Source organism: Schistocerca nitens, chromosome 1 (assembly GCF_023898315.1).
Source record: "Schistocerca nitens isolate TAMUIC-IGC-003100 chromosome 1, iqSchNite1.1, whole genome shotgun sequence".
In the NCBI taxonomy this organism is placed as follows: Eukaryota; Metazoa; Arthropoda; class Insecta; order Orthoptera; family Acrididae; genus Schistocerca; species Schistocerca nitens.
In genome coordinates, this window is record NC_064614.1 from 739,524,905 (window position 1) to 739,539,551 (window position 14,647).

Consider the following 14,647-nt stretch of genomic DNA (forward strand, 5'->3'; position numbering starts at 1 on the left):
TTTGTATTCTCATTATCAGATCATATTGTTTCAATTATTTTATTTTATTGTGGCATGTGTTTATTCTGCAAACTTTCTCAGCTTATCCATACATTCACTAAATTACTTATTTGCTTCTCAGTGAGTATTCCTGATTATTGTGTGTTTACTGTAGGAATGAAGTAACCAAGTGTTACCAGAAAATAAACTATTTGAGTTTTAGTTTTTTAGTGATACAAGTATTACATGATAATTATAAGAAACATGTAGTTGCTGTATTTGTATAAAAAGGGCTGTACAGTGTAAAAAATTGTCTGTGGCTTGTTTCGAATATTCATGGCATATTTTGTGTGTTACAGTCATTTAAAATATTGGTGTTAGAAAAAGTGGAGTAAAGGATTTCATGTTCTGTCTCTTTAGGGGACACAGGGTATGCCCCCAGGAAGCACATCACCCATGCCAGGTCACACACCTGTCGGTACTCCTCATCACCAGCCAAAGTCACCAAGCGAGGCAATGAAAGCAGACTATAGCCGTTCACACTTCGACACTGTCAATCCAAAATCGGCAGATGCCGGTAAGTCTACAAAATCTTTTTTCACCTCATTTAATTTCATTAAAGACCTTTATAGAGTAGTTTCATTAATGATATCTATCACTGTAGTAGGTGCTGAAAGCTAGAAGAAAGTTTGTTAGTTACAGAAGTGGAAACTCAAGTTGCAGTTAGCACAATTCTGTATTTATTTATTTCTAGATTGTGTAAGCAGCCATTTTGTCAAGAGACAGGGGTGCGAGGGTGTTGTAGGGGTGAAAGGAATATGCTGTAAGGAAAGTTATTCAAATCATGATTAAAGAGGCAGAAGCTACAAGAAATAATTCACAATTAACAGTGTCTTACAGATATTGTAAATTGAGGCTGTTAAGTATTTTAGAGGAACTTACAAAGAGAAAGTTATTGGTTGATGTATGGGATATATTATCACTGTGAAATAAATGTGAAATAAAACATCAAGAGTGTAGTGTAGCAAGAAAGGAATGTCTGAAGAAGTGGCAGGACAGTAATGCAGTATTTAAAGACTGTTTTTAGCTAGGTAAAAATAGTAGGGCAAGAAATGACAAGTTAAAAGTATGAGACAAGAAAGCTAAATGTGTTGTTGGGGAACAGAAATTACCAAAACTTCAATAATGGTACAAAACAGTCATCAAAATAGCAAATGGGCTGAGAGATAAATGGTGACAGAGACAGTGTTTTTTTTTTTTTAAGTCAAGATCAGCAGAAAATAAACCAACATAAGCTCAAAAGTAACTGGTACATTAATAAAATAACAGTGAAAGATGAAGAAAAGCTGTAGGTGAAGATACTACTGGTGGCTTGAGAAAAGTGTAGTAAAAGAAATTTGTGAAAACGGTTGAAATTGTTGCATTGGGGTATGCATATTAACCCACCGTGATGTGACTAGGACCTCAGTCTTTATTAACGTACGCTGTTCAGCAGTGCATCACTTGTGTACTTGTGAAGGAGTTGAGTTTCAAGGGGAGCAGATAATGGAATAACAAGTCTTATTAAAGTAAAAATGACTCTACTGTGAGACCCAAAAGAAAGCAGTCTGTTCAGAAGTACACATCTGTGAAATCAAAATCTGCTGCTGGGTAACTTTTGAGTAATGTGTTGCTCTGTCTTCATTGCACACTTCTTGCAAGCTATCCAGAAGGTAGTCGAGGCATTGTAATACAAGTCAGTTCCATTCTGAAGCTGTCCGTTGTGTGAGGAGAGTTCCTGTGAAGACACACTGCAAGTTCCAGTTGATTCCAAGCATAATCTATCAGTTTAATAGTAGCAGATACCTGTCTCTTGGAGGAGGTGTTGTTGAGGTAGTTGTAATGTGCTCATGCATAGTTGTCTTCAACGGCAAACAATAGATGTTGATTGTAGGCCAGGACAGTAGGTTGGAAGACCTTATTCAGAAACTGCAAAGGCCTCAAAAATTATTCTCAATAATGATGAGAGACATCAGACTTCCATGCATGGAACTGCATACCCAAGATGTGCATTGGTAACTCCACACTCTTCTGACTGTCATCAGACTTCAGACAAATGTTGTATTTACTCATGAATAAAACCTGGTAGCAATGATGCAGGTTCCATTCCAGGCATTCCCTTGTCCACCTTCTTCATGATCTGTAGCGCTATAGGGGTTTTACTGTTGTTTATAAGGCCACCAAATTGATCATGTCAAGACAGCTGTGTGCTGTCTGGGTTGACACATCAGTCCCAGCTGCTCCAAAAAGGTAGCCTGCAGGTATATTGCATTCTCCTTGGAGTACCTAAAACTCATAATTTAAGACAGATTTTCAGTGTTTTAGGTCACAAGATACCAATAGAATTGTTAAAAAATGTCTTCATGGTATACTTCCATTTACAATCTCGTGAAAGTCACAGATCAAGTAAACAGAGTAAGATGTGTGTACACGTTAACAGTCAAATCATAACTGAGTCCAAGTCTAGCGGCCACTGGCTGGCTGACCGCTTAGGTGGCGCGGCTGCTGCATGGCTGGCAGACAGCGCCGCATGTAGAGGACGCACGTAACTGCACGGTGGCACTTTGAAAGATCGGTGAGTCACAACACTTTTACCCCCTTTGAAGTTTTTGCACAGGTCTTGATGGAGGTGGCCCGTAGATTGCTAACGTCCATAGGTGTTGTTTGACTGGCCGTAAAGTCTCGAGGAGGAGGCTTCTCGTACGGACGGAAGTGTCCCCAATGATAACGGGTTGAGATGACAGGAGACGTGGGGGTCGAATCTGCTGGGGCCCCGTGCACCAATCTGCCCATTGCGCTAAGTCCAGTTGTTATAACAGTATAACAGGAGACATGGGTGATGTGTTCGCATCCGTAGGAGAAGGAGGCGAGTAGAGTTGCTCCGACAGATGATGGTCATCTGGTTTCTGCATGGGCATGTCTCCTGGTGGCGTCAGTTCTTGAGCTGGCACCGATATGATGGTGAGAGGACTGCGTTGTGAGTAGTGAGAGATTCCAGTATCCTGAGCGTCAGGGAGAGCCGAAGGTGGTGTAGCGGCATCCAGAACAGGCGTTGCCGGCACACGATGCCGAAGCTGGTCCGAATGACCCACTGCAACACCCGTGTCCATCTGGATTTCATACAGGCGTTGGCCACAGTGTCGTAAGATGCGGCCAGGACTCCATTTTGGCCGCCTGCCATATCCCCGTACCCAGACGAGGTCGTCAGCGGTGAACCGGCCAAGCGAAGGCACCCGCGGCTGTGAGGTGGAAGGCCGCAGAAGATGAAGTAGCGTGCGGGGCTGTCGGCCATGTAAGAGCTCAGCCAGGCTGTGGTCGCCCATGGGGGTGAAACGATAAGAAGCCAGAAATTGGAGAAGCACATCATCAGCAGAAAAAGTCAGGAGTTTCCCCATCTGAGCCTTAAATGTGCAGGTTCAGCCTCACCGTTTGACTGTGGATGAAACGGAGGGGCCATGACATGCATGATGCCATGACGGGCACAAAAATCCGCAAAATCGGAAGAGGCAAATTGCGGACCATTATCAGTTACAAGAGTAGAGGGAAGGCCTTCCAAAGAGAAAATGCGAGCTAGAGCATTGGTGGTTGCCGCGGTGGTAGGCGACGTGCAATGGACAATGAAAGGAAAGTTAGAGTAGACGTCAATAACAAGAAGCCAATAAGTACCTAAAAATGGTCCCGCGAAGTCAGCATGAATATGCTCCCAGGGCTTCTCAGGTGAAGGCCACGGTGACAAAGATAACTTCGGGGTGATGGCCTGTGACGCACAAGGGCCGCAGGCAGCGACCATGTGTGCGCTTTCAGAGTCAATGCCGGGCCAGTACAGATGACGGCGTGCCAGAGATTTTGTGCGAGAGAAACCCCAGTCCCTTGGTGAAGGAGGCGCAAGACCGAAGCACACACAGACACAGGTACCGCAACATGCAGCAAAGCATTTTCGGTGGAAAGGAGGATAACACCATCCATAGCCGTGAGGCAGTAATGCAAAGCGTAGTAGTTCCACAGCGGATCAGAAGTCTTAGCTGACGGACGATCTGGCCAACCCTTCTGAATACAGCGTAAAACCCGGGAGAGGGTAGGGTCAGAACCTGTAGCAGCCGCCAGCTTGTCCCCGGTGATGGGGAACCCGTCCACAACCCGCTGCTCAGCAACATCCAGGTGGAAACACAAAAGTTTGTCCCTATCGAATGCCAGATCAGGACCCATGGGAAGGCGAGACAGTGCATCAGTATTCATATGTTGAGCCGTCGGCCGGAAATGAATCTCATAACTGAAACGAGACAAGTAAAGAGCCCAACGCTGGAGGCGGTGTGCAGCCTTGTCGGGAAGTGACATTGATGGATGAAACAAGGAAACAAGTGGTTTGTGATCCGTAACAAGATGAAATGTGGATCCATAGAGAAAAACACCAAACTTACGAAGAGCATAAATAATGGCCAATGCTTCTTTTTCAATTTGAGAATACTTTTGTTGGGCATCCGTGAGCGTTTTGGAGGCATAGGCAAAGGGTTGTTCAGAACCGTCAAAAAAAATGGTGCACAAGGACTGCACTGACCCCCTATTGAGAGGCGTCCATGGCAAGAACAAGATGTTGGCCAGGTCGATAAACCTGTTTCAGCATAGTCTTCAATTTCTGGAAAGCCGCATCGCATGACGCGGACCAGTTAAAAGGCACGTTTTTATGCAACAGGCGATGCAACAGCTGAGCCACTGAAGCAGCAGACGGTAAAAACTAGTGATAGTATGCTATTTCCCCAAGAATGCCTGCAGTTTCTTAACAGATGTTTGGCGAGGAAGGGTATCGATCACAGTGACAGTGTACTGAAGCAGACGAATACCATCCCAAGAGAGTTGAAACCACAAGTACGTGATAGATGCCTGAAAAAATTTTGATTTCTGAAGATTGCACTTAAGACCGGCAGTCTGTAAGACATGAAAAAGTGTGCGGAGATTTTGAAGATGTTCTTCAGTGGTGAAGCCAGTGACAACAATGTCGTCCTGGTAATTTATACACCCAGGGACAGTGAGCAATAATTGTTCCAAGAATTGCTGAAAGAGAGCAGGTGTGCTGTCAACCCCAAATGGCAATCGTTGGTATTGATAGAGGCCGAAAGGCATGTTAAGGACCAGAAACTGCCAGGAAGCAGCATCGAGAGGAAGTTGATGATAATCTTCTGACAGGTCAAGTTTAGAAAAATACTGGCCTCCAGCAAGTTTAGTGAACAATTCTTCAGGTCGAGGCATAGGGTAAGTGTTGATAAGGCATTGAGCATTTACAGTGGCTTTGAAATTGCCACAGAGACGAATATCACCATTTGGCTTAGCAACGACGACGACAGGAGAGGACCACTCCCTGGAAGTGACAGGAAGCAAGACCCCTGAAGCAGTGAGACGATCCAGCTCCCGTTTGACCTGATCACGAAGGACCACAGGAATGGGCCGAGCCCAAAAAAACTTAGGCCGAGCAGTGGGTTTGAGCGTGATATGAGCTCCAAAGTCGTTTGCATGGCCTAACCCAGGAGAAAAAAGGGACGAAAATGTCGTCGACAAGGAATCCGATTGAGCATAAGGAATAGCATCAGAGACGATATTGACAGAGTCATCTATGGAGAACCCAAAACCGCGAAAGGCATCGAAACCAAAAAGATTCTCCACGTTACTATGGTCGACAGTGCAGAACAGCGGGAACAGTGCGAACGACAGATTTGTAAGATACCACAGCATCAAATTGTCCCAAGAGAGAAATCTTGTGTTTATTGTAAGTCCATAATTGCCTAGTGACAGGTGACAGGATTGGAGAACCCAACTGAAGATAGATCTGAGAATTGCCTGCATGCGAACATCTCAATCAAGTATTTGGACAGTGAGGAGTAACTTCTCTGAAAGGGAAGAAGTACAATTGACAGACAACACAGAATCAGAATCAGTATCATGTTCATGAACATCATGTATGCAGTCGGATTTGCAAACGGATGACACATGACCCCCTCTTTTCTTTTTTTTTTTTTTTTGACACACGGCCCAACGTTGTGGACAATCTTCTTGTGAATGTTTCGTGAAACACCACAGACATGAAGGAAGTTGCCAGGGGTTTTGCTGCAGTTTCTTAGAGGTTTGTTTACGGTTAGGCCAAGGCTGCTCTTGGGACCATACTGCGGCCACGTCGGCCGACGGGGACACGCCACACGCTTCGTCAACATCGCACGGAGGTTGTATTTCCCTGACGTCGCCCCAGGCCTCTATTTGCACTCCAGTGGCACGAGAAATTTCAAAAGGCTGAGCGATGGATTGGACTTCATCTAGAGTCAGATTTGCCAACAGAAGGGCACATTGCCTAATTTCTTTGTCGGGCGCCGATCGAATAATAGCATCCCATACCATGGAATCGGCGTAGGATTCTTTGTGAACTTCAGTAACAAATCGACACTTTCTACTGAGGCCATGAAGTTCAGCAGCCCAAGCACGATAGGATTGATTCGGTTGTTTTTGACAACGATAAAAGGCAACACGAGAGGCTACCACATGCGTTTGCTTTTGAATATACACAGAAGTGAGTACATTCAGCAAACGACAAAGACGTAGGATCTTTCAAAGGAGCCAATTGCGACAACAACCGATACATTTGAGGTGAAATCCATGAAAGGAACATAGAATTACGTGTTTGTTTGTCCGCGACATGAAACGCCAAGAAGCGCTGTCGAAGACATTTTTTGTAATCAGACCAGTCTTCCGCTGTCTCGTCATAAGGAGGAAAAGGGGGTAGAGAGAACAATGAGAGACGCCCTGCATTTGATGCTGCAACGAAATCACGAATCACATTTGTGAGAAGCGTTTGCTGTTCTATGAGACCTTGCAATAGTTGCTCTAAAGTAGCCATGGAAACATGTGGGTCAACGATGGGAAAGAAAAATCCCATCCTCGTCGCCAGTTGTTATAACTTCAAGTTGAAGAAATATATTTCAAGGAAGACTCAATACATGAAAGTCACAAATCAAGTAAACAGTGAGACATGTGTACACTTTAACAGTCAAATCATAACTGTGTCCAAGTCTAGCGGCCGCTGACTGGCTGGCCGCTTAGGTGGCGTTGCTGCTGCATGGCTGGCAGATAGTGCCGCATGTCGAGGACGTGCGTAACTGCGCGGTGGCACTTTGAAAGATCGGCGAGTCACAACAAATATGGTTGTTCAATTATTATTATTATTATTTCTTTACTTTCTCAGACGTTAAGTCTGGTTAAAAATGGAAAGTGACGCGGACCTTGATCAAGCGTCACTTCCTTTTAACTGTACGGTATATGTTATATTGCATTTAGGAACTTTCGGGTAATTGAACATGTATCAATAATTACAGATTTCTGTAGTTGTATATATAAGTTTGGATGTAACTGTATTGCATTGATGTACTGGTGGATATTGTGTGGTATGACTCCTGTAGTTGATAGTATAATTGGTATAATGTCAACTTTATCCTGATGCCACATGTCCTTGACTTCCTCAGCTAGTTGGATGTATTTTTCAATTTTGTCTCCTGTTTTCTTTTGTATATTTGTTGTATTGGATATGGATATTTCGATTAGTTGTGTTAATTTCTTCTTTTTACTGGTGAGTATGATGTCAGGTTTGTTATGTGGTGTTGTTTTATCTGTTATAATGGTTCAGTTCCAGTATAATTTGTATTCATCATTCTCCAGTACATTTTGTGGTGCATACTTGTATGTGGGAACGTGTTGTTTTATAAGTTTATGTTGTAAGGCAAGCTGTTGATGATGTATTATTTTTGCTACATTGTCATGTCTTCTGGGGTATTCTGTATTTGCTAGTATTGTACATCCGCTTGTGATGTGATCTACTGTTTCTATTTGTTGTTTGCAAAGTCTGCATTTATCTGTTGTGGTATTGGTATCTTTAATAATATGCTTACTGTAATATCTGGTGTTTATTGTTTGATCCTGTATTGCAATCATGAATCCTTCCATCTCACTGTATATATTGCCTTTTCTTAGCCATGTGTTGGATGCGTCTTGATCGATGTGTGGCTATGTTAGATGATAAGGGTGCTTGCCATGTAGTGTTTTCTTTTTCCAATTTACTTTCTTCGTATCTGTTGATGTTATGTGATCTAAAGGGTTGTAGAAGTGGTTATGAAATTGCAGTGGTGTAGCCGATGTATTTATATGAGTGATTGCTTTGTGTATTTTGCTAGTTTCTGCTCGTTCTAGAAAGAATTTTCTTAAATTGTCTACCTGTCCATAATGTAGGTTTTTTATGTTGATGAATCCCCTGCCTCCTTCCTTTCTGCTTAATGTGAATCTTTCTGTTGCTGAATGTATGTGATGTATTCTATATTTGTGGCATTGTGAACGTGTAAGTGTATTTAGTGCTTCTAGGTCTGTGTTACTCCATTTCACTACTCCAAATGAGTAGGTCAATATTGGTATAGCATAAGTATTTATAGCTTTTGTCTTGTTTCTTGCTGTCAATTCTGTTTTCAGTATTTTTGTTAGTCTTTGTCTATATTTTTCTTTTAGTTCTTCTTTAATATTTGTATTATCTATTCCTATCTTTTGTCTGTATCCTAGGTATTTATAGGCATCTGTTTTTTCCATCGCTTCTATGGAGTCACTGTGGTTATTCAATATGTAATCTTCTTGTTTAGTGTGTTTTCCCTTGACTATGCTATTTTTCTTACATTTGTCTGTTCCAAAAGCCATATTTATATCATTGCTGAATACTTCTGTTATCTTTAGTAATTGGTTGAGTTGTTGATTGGTTGCTGCCAGTAGTTTTAGATCATCCATGTATAGCAAATGTGTGATTTTGTGTGGGTATGTTCCAGTAATATTATATCCATAATTTGTATTATTTAGCATGTTGGATAGTGGGTTCAGAGCAAGACAGAACCAGAAAGGACTTAATGAGTCTCCTTGGTATATTCCACGCTTAATCTGTATTGGCTGTGATGTGATATTATCTGAATTTGTTTGGATATTAAGTGTGGTTTTCCAGTTTCTCATTACTATGTTTAGAAACTGTATCAATTTAGGATCTACTTTGTATATTTCCAATATCTGTAGTAACCACGAGTGGGGTACACTATCAAAAGCTTTTTGGTAATCAATGTATGCGTAGTGTAGCGACCTTTGTTTAGTTTTAGCTTGATATGTCACCTCTGCATCTATTATCAGTTGCTCTTTACATCCTCGTGCTCCTTTGCAGCAGCCTTTTTGTTCTTCATTTATAATTTTGTTCTGTGTTGTATGTGTCATTAATTTCTGTGTAATGACTGAAGTTAATATTTTGTAGATTGTTGGTAGGCATGTTATGGGGCGATATTTAGCTGGGTTTGCTGTGTCTGCTTGATCTTTAGGTTTCAGATAAGTTATTCCATGTGTAAGTGTATCAGGGAATATGTATGGGTCTGCAATGTAACTGTTAAATAATTTAGTTAGATGTGAATGTGTTGAGGTGAACTTCTTTAGCCAGAAATTTGCTATTTTATCATTTCCAGGGGCTTTCCAATTGTGCGTAGGATTAATTGCTCGGGTGACTTCATGTTGCAAAATTATCACTTCAGGCATTTGTGGTATCATCTTGTATGAGTCTGTTTCTGCTTGTATCCACCGTGCATGCCTGTTATGTTGTACCGGGTTTGACCATATGTTGCTCCAGAAGTGTTCCATGTCTGTTATGTTTGGTGGATTGTCTATTTTTATGTGTGTGTTATCTATTGTTTCGTAAAATTTCTTTTGGTTTGTGTTGAATGTTTGGTTTTGTTTCCTTCTATTTTCACTTTTTTTGTATCTTCTAAGTTGTTTGGCCAATGCTTGTAATTTCTGCTTCTTTTCATCTAATTGCTCTATTGCTTCTTGTTGTGAGATTTTACCTAACCTTTTTCGTTTTTTGTCTGATATTTCATTTCTTATAAATTGTGTTAGCTGTCCGATTTCTTTTCTCAGTTTTTCTATTCTGATCTGTAGCCTGTGTTGCCATGCTGGTTTTGTGGGTTTCTTCTGTGTGTTGGTTGGTTCTGATCTCTGCCTAGTGTGTATATTTAGTGTAGTGAGTGCTCCTACATAAACTAGTAGTTGTAACTCTTCCATAGTTGTGTATTCATTTATTTTGTTGTGTATGACTGTGTTGATAGTTTTTATTGTTGTTTCGACTTGTGGGCTATTTGGTGGTCTATGCAAGAATGGTCTAATGTCTGTATTTGTGTCTTTGTATTCTATATATGTCAACTGAAATTTTTCTTCTATATCTAACATGTGTGTCACTTCATGTTCTATTTGTGCTTGTGCTGGTGGCTGTCTTAAGATTTCGTTTTCCTCTGATTGTTTAATTGATGCGTGTTGTTCTTTGTTTGTTTGCTCTCGGATGTTTGAGTCCATTACTGTATTTTCTTCTTCTTCTAACTGCACATTATTTTGTTCCAGTATTTGTTGTACTTGTTGTTTGATGTTTTCTAATTCTGACTGGGGTATCCTGTTATTATTACACGGATCTGATCAGCTAGTCGCTGTTCTGTTAAAAATTTTAATTCCGGGTATCTGGTAATAAATGTTGTGTATGCTTGTGATCTGTATCCAGTTGTGTTGGTTCCTAGGTTTGTTGCTTGGTAGTAACAGAACATGAGGTGTCGATTAACTTCAGCTGACCATCTCATCCTCTGTCTTTGTTTTCCTTCTAGGGTGGTTGCAGGAAGCATATCCTGCAAAACACCTCTATTTGGATTTAAATCATTTTCCAGTTGGCTAGCAGTGTCATTACCATTGTAGGCGGGCATAGGGTTCAAGCGTTGTCCCCGACCATGACGGCGCTTGTCCGAGGCTTCTTTAGTTCTGTCCTGAACCAAGTAATCACACTAAAAGGGGGGTTAGCCCTATTAGTGGTTTGTTCTTTTCGTCGCCTTTTACGACTGGCAGAACATACCGGAGGCCTATTCTTTTCCCGGGCCTCCACGGGGATCTTTTCCCGGGCCTCCACGGGGATCTTTTCCCGGGCCTCTTTACAGCACCAACCCATGCCAAATGATTTTAATGAATTCTGGCTTCTGAAGCATTATTATTATTATTATTATTATTATTACTGTGGCACAGGTTTATGGCTTTGTCCTCTTGCACAAAAAGCAGATTTAGTATCAAATCCAAAATATGAAATTCTGAAATGAAAAAATTACTATGTGAAATATTGTACAAAACAACCTATGAAGGACAATGTTTCTTGCTTCAGCTGCTTTTTGATGTCACATGAAACATTGGTTATAGCTCTGGAAAGTAGTTCTGCGTTCCACTTTCCATTCATTGCATATTTATAATAATTTAAATTCGTGTCCCACAGACAGAGACTGGCCTACGCAGCTGTTCCAACAAAATTGGTTCATGTAATATTGTTCTGGTGATGGTAAACCTGTAGGAACAAGCAGAAGTGATACTGGATTTTGATTATATGATAGTTGTCCAGAAAGTAAATTCTGATGTCTGATGAAGAAAATATATAATACAACAAGTAAGAAATATTTAAGGAGATCACTAGCCAATTCTCAATGCAGCAGTTGCCATTATTACGGCAGTTGTCAAGCGAGTGCACAAACATTTGTATACTTGTGATCACTGAAGTCTACTTCCATTCTCTGAAGTCATGGAATCACTGCTGTCTGTACCTCAGCATTATCCTGTCTTAGATAAATACCATGAAGGTAGTGGCTCTGCCAGGCACTTAATTGTGAACTGCAGAGTAGCGATGTAGAAGTGCTTCAGAAGCCAGAATTCATTAAAATCATTTGACATGGGTTGGTGCTGTAAGGAGGTCTTCATGGGGTCATACATTGTTTTGCAAAAGTGTAATACCTTTCAGTAAAAATATTCAAGATGACATCATTTTAATTGCAGAAGATGGGCAATAATTTTTTTATGTAGATTATCTGGTTGATTTTGGTCTTCACTGGTGAATTGCTACACTTGCATAGATTGTTACTTCATTTCTGGTGTATCATGCTACATGCATATCCATCCCCAGTGGCTTTGACTGAGAAACACACCAGTGCTGTGATATCATTTTTTTTGTATTACTCTGTCAACTGCCACATCTTGTACATACACTTTGTGAAAACTTATCTTTGCGTACAGAGCTGTACTGAGGCCATGGCAAAATGGGTAGTGTGTGCAAAAACTGACCAAAAGAACAATGTTCCTATCTTCTGGCTGCAAGAAGAAACTTTTCCCATCCCAAAGGCTGTAAATGTAGGCTGTTGTCACAGTGTTATTTCGTCTAAGTAGCATCATAAGAAATGACGACTACCAAAAAGGCATCACACTGGTTAATCATCAACAGTGCCCTAATTTCATATAGCTGCAATGGAGATTTTGCTGCTTTTCAGTACGATGGTGTAAGGCTTCAGAGTTTTGTCAATTTCTGACAACTGAGGACATACAACAGTAAGTGAACTGGGAAACAGATCTCACATATAACAGTCCATTTCAGCTCATTTTAATTTACTGTTAAGGATGCCATAAATGAGATCTCTGTATTTTATTTTGAAAAATATAAGGAGATCTTGGTGCCAAACACTGCAGAAATATTGGTATAGCTGACCTAATTAACAGAACAGTGGATTTCAAATTCCAATAGAAAGAGCTGAGTAGTACCGACAAAGCTCAGTATGACTCTGTTCTTGACACTTTCGTACAGCAGTGAATGATGTATGTGGAGAAACTGACTAGGTCTCAGTATTGTGCCAGTTCTGCAAAATTGCTTGCCACACACTTTCCATAAGTTCTGGCATCAACATTATGTGTCAGCCACTACATCTTCATCACATACATTGGCTTGGCTTTCATTAAATTGCCTCAAACATTGTCTGATCATACTATTTCTCATAATTTGGATGTATGCATTCGGCATAATAGGAAGTAAATGTCTGCCATTGTTTGTTTCTGAGTGTGTGGGAATCTGACTTCTGTGCAAAGATCGCAGTTGACAAAATACCTTATTGGTGTTGCCATTTTATCCCAGCACTGCAAAACAATGGCTGCTGTCACAAAGCTTACATGCCCTTTCTACTATCAAGCATGTGCAGTAGGACTGGGATACTTGTAAAAGATTTTTGCTCTGACAGTTTGATGCTCTCAGATAATACCCACAGAATTTTTTACACTAAAGGTGAATTTTTGCTGATAGTTGCTGTCTGATAGTTCCTTGTGAGTCCTTTTTGTAAGTGTCTGAGGTTCTAGCCAGAGCATATGTTGGAAGTGTTTAAACACAGCAGTGTGAGAGTTTCTGTATGTGAAGGAAGAGGTTACATGGAAGAGTGTTGGGCTGCAGCTGCACATCTAATACTTTTAGTGCCAAAGAAACAATGCAAACAACTGTGTTCATGTTGGATAAGAGCAGATTAGGTGGCAGGATAATTTTGGAGCATGGAAGAATCTAATTGTAGAGTTTATGATGGAAAGCTCACAATAATACTGAAATTTTGCAGAATGACAGCTGTGGAGATGGAAGAAATACTCTTTATAATTGTATCAAAAATTGCCAATCTAGATACTATTTTGTGTAAATTCATTAAAGATAGACTGCATGTGATACTAATATCTCTAGCATCAGCTACATTTATTCTTAGGTAAAGTAACAATTATGGTAAAACAACATTAAACTAGTTTCATATTGGTACCTATAGATTTTCAAATGAAACATTCCCGCACATACATTTATTCAAACGATTTCACTTGTATTGACTTCAGCAACCACTTGTAAATTCCTGAAGATCTGTTCTTCAACACCCAATACAGTAATGTAATCAATAAATATCCTGTTGTGTAAAATTATAGCTACAGTTGTATTACTTGAAGCCAAATGGCAATTTTCCAAGTTCCAAAATGATTACTTTCAAGCATAACATGTTCCTCGATGTGAATTAATCTATGTTATAAAACTACTTTGCCCAAGTCCTTGAATTGTTGTTGTGGCCTTCAATAAAAAAAACTGGTTTGATGCAGCTCTCCATGCCTGTACAAGTCTCATCATCACCAAATAACTACAGCAGTCTACAGCCTTCTAAATCTGCTTACTGTATTCATGTCTTGGTCTCCTCCTCCTCCGAATTTTACCCACCACACTTCCCTCCAAGACTAAACTGTAGCTATTTCAGCCAGCGAACTTTGCTTCTTATCTCAGTTTGTATAGTCCAATAACTGCCTGTCCCATAACACAGGACTTCCCTTGTACAAACTAATTAAATGCACATTTTTGTCTTGAATAAACTTCTTGGCAGCTTCTATGGTTACTTTTTTGTGACACATCACTGACATTCACTCACAGAGTGTATCCATCACATCAGTTGTCTCAGCTGTACCGACAATGTGAGTACATGTTTGTAGAGTGATTCATTGTACTGTTTATGTGGTGCAGTGCATAGTGTGCTAATATTTCATTCCTTTCTCATATCAAAATGGGGTCAAGCCTCTTTTTTGTATTTTTGTTTGTTAATTCTATATAATATGTCGATAGTGTTTTTACATGTCATTTGCTGCATAGCATTGTGCAAGTCTCAAACTTTCGAAATAGGCTAACTGCTCGTGCTGTTAGTTTACTAGGAGGTAAAACAAGTGGTTTCCCCCCCCCCCCCTAAGA

General features: G+C 40.6%; 1 protein-coding gene across 3 annotated transcripts in view; it reads left to right on the forward strand.

Annotated features, from left to right (window-relative positions):
• LOC126260250 (cyclin-G-associated kinase) overlaps nucleotides 1-14,647 on the forward strand; it is a 256,668-nt gene that overhangs the window by 216,766 nt on the left and 25,255 nt on the right. For all 3 annotated transcript variants that reach the window (XM_049957574.1, XM_049957583.1, XM_049957590.1), the window contains exon 21: nucleotides 400-556. In XM_049957574.1, the coding sequence (XP_049813531.1) occupies nucleotides 400-556 (157 nt within the window). The remainder of the gene's footprint in view (nucleotides 1-399; nucleotides 557-14,647) is intronic.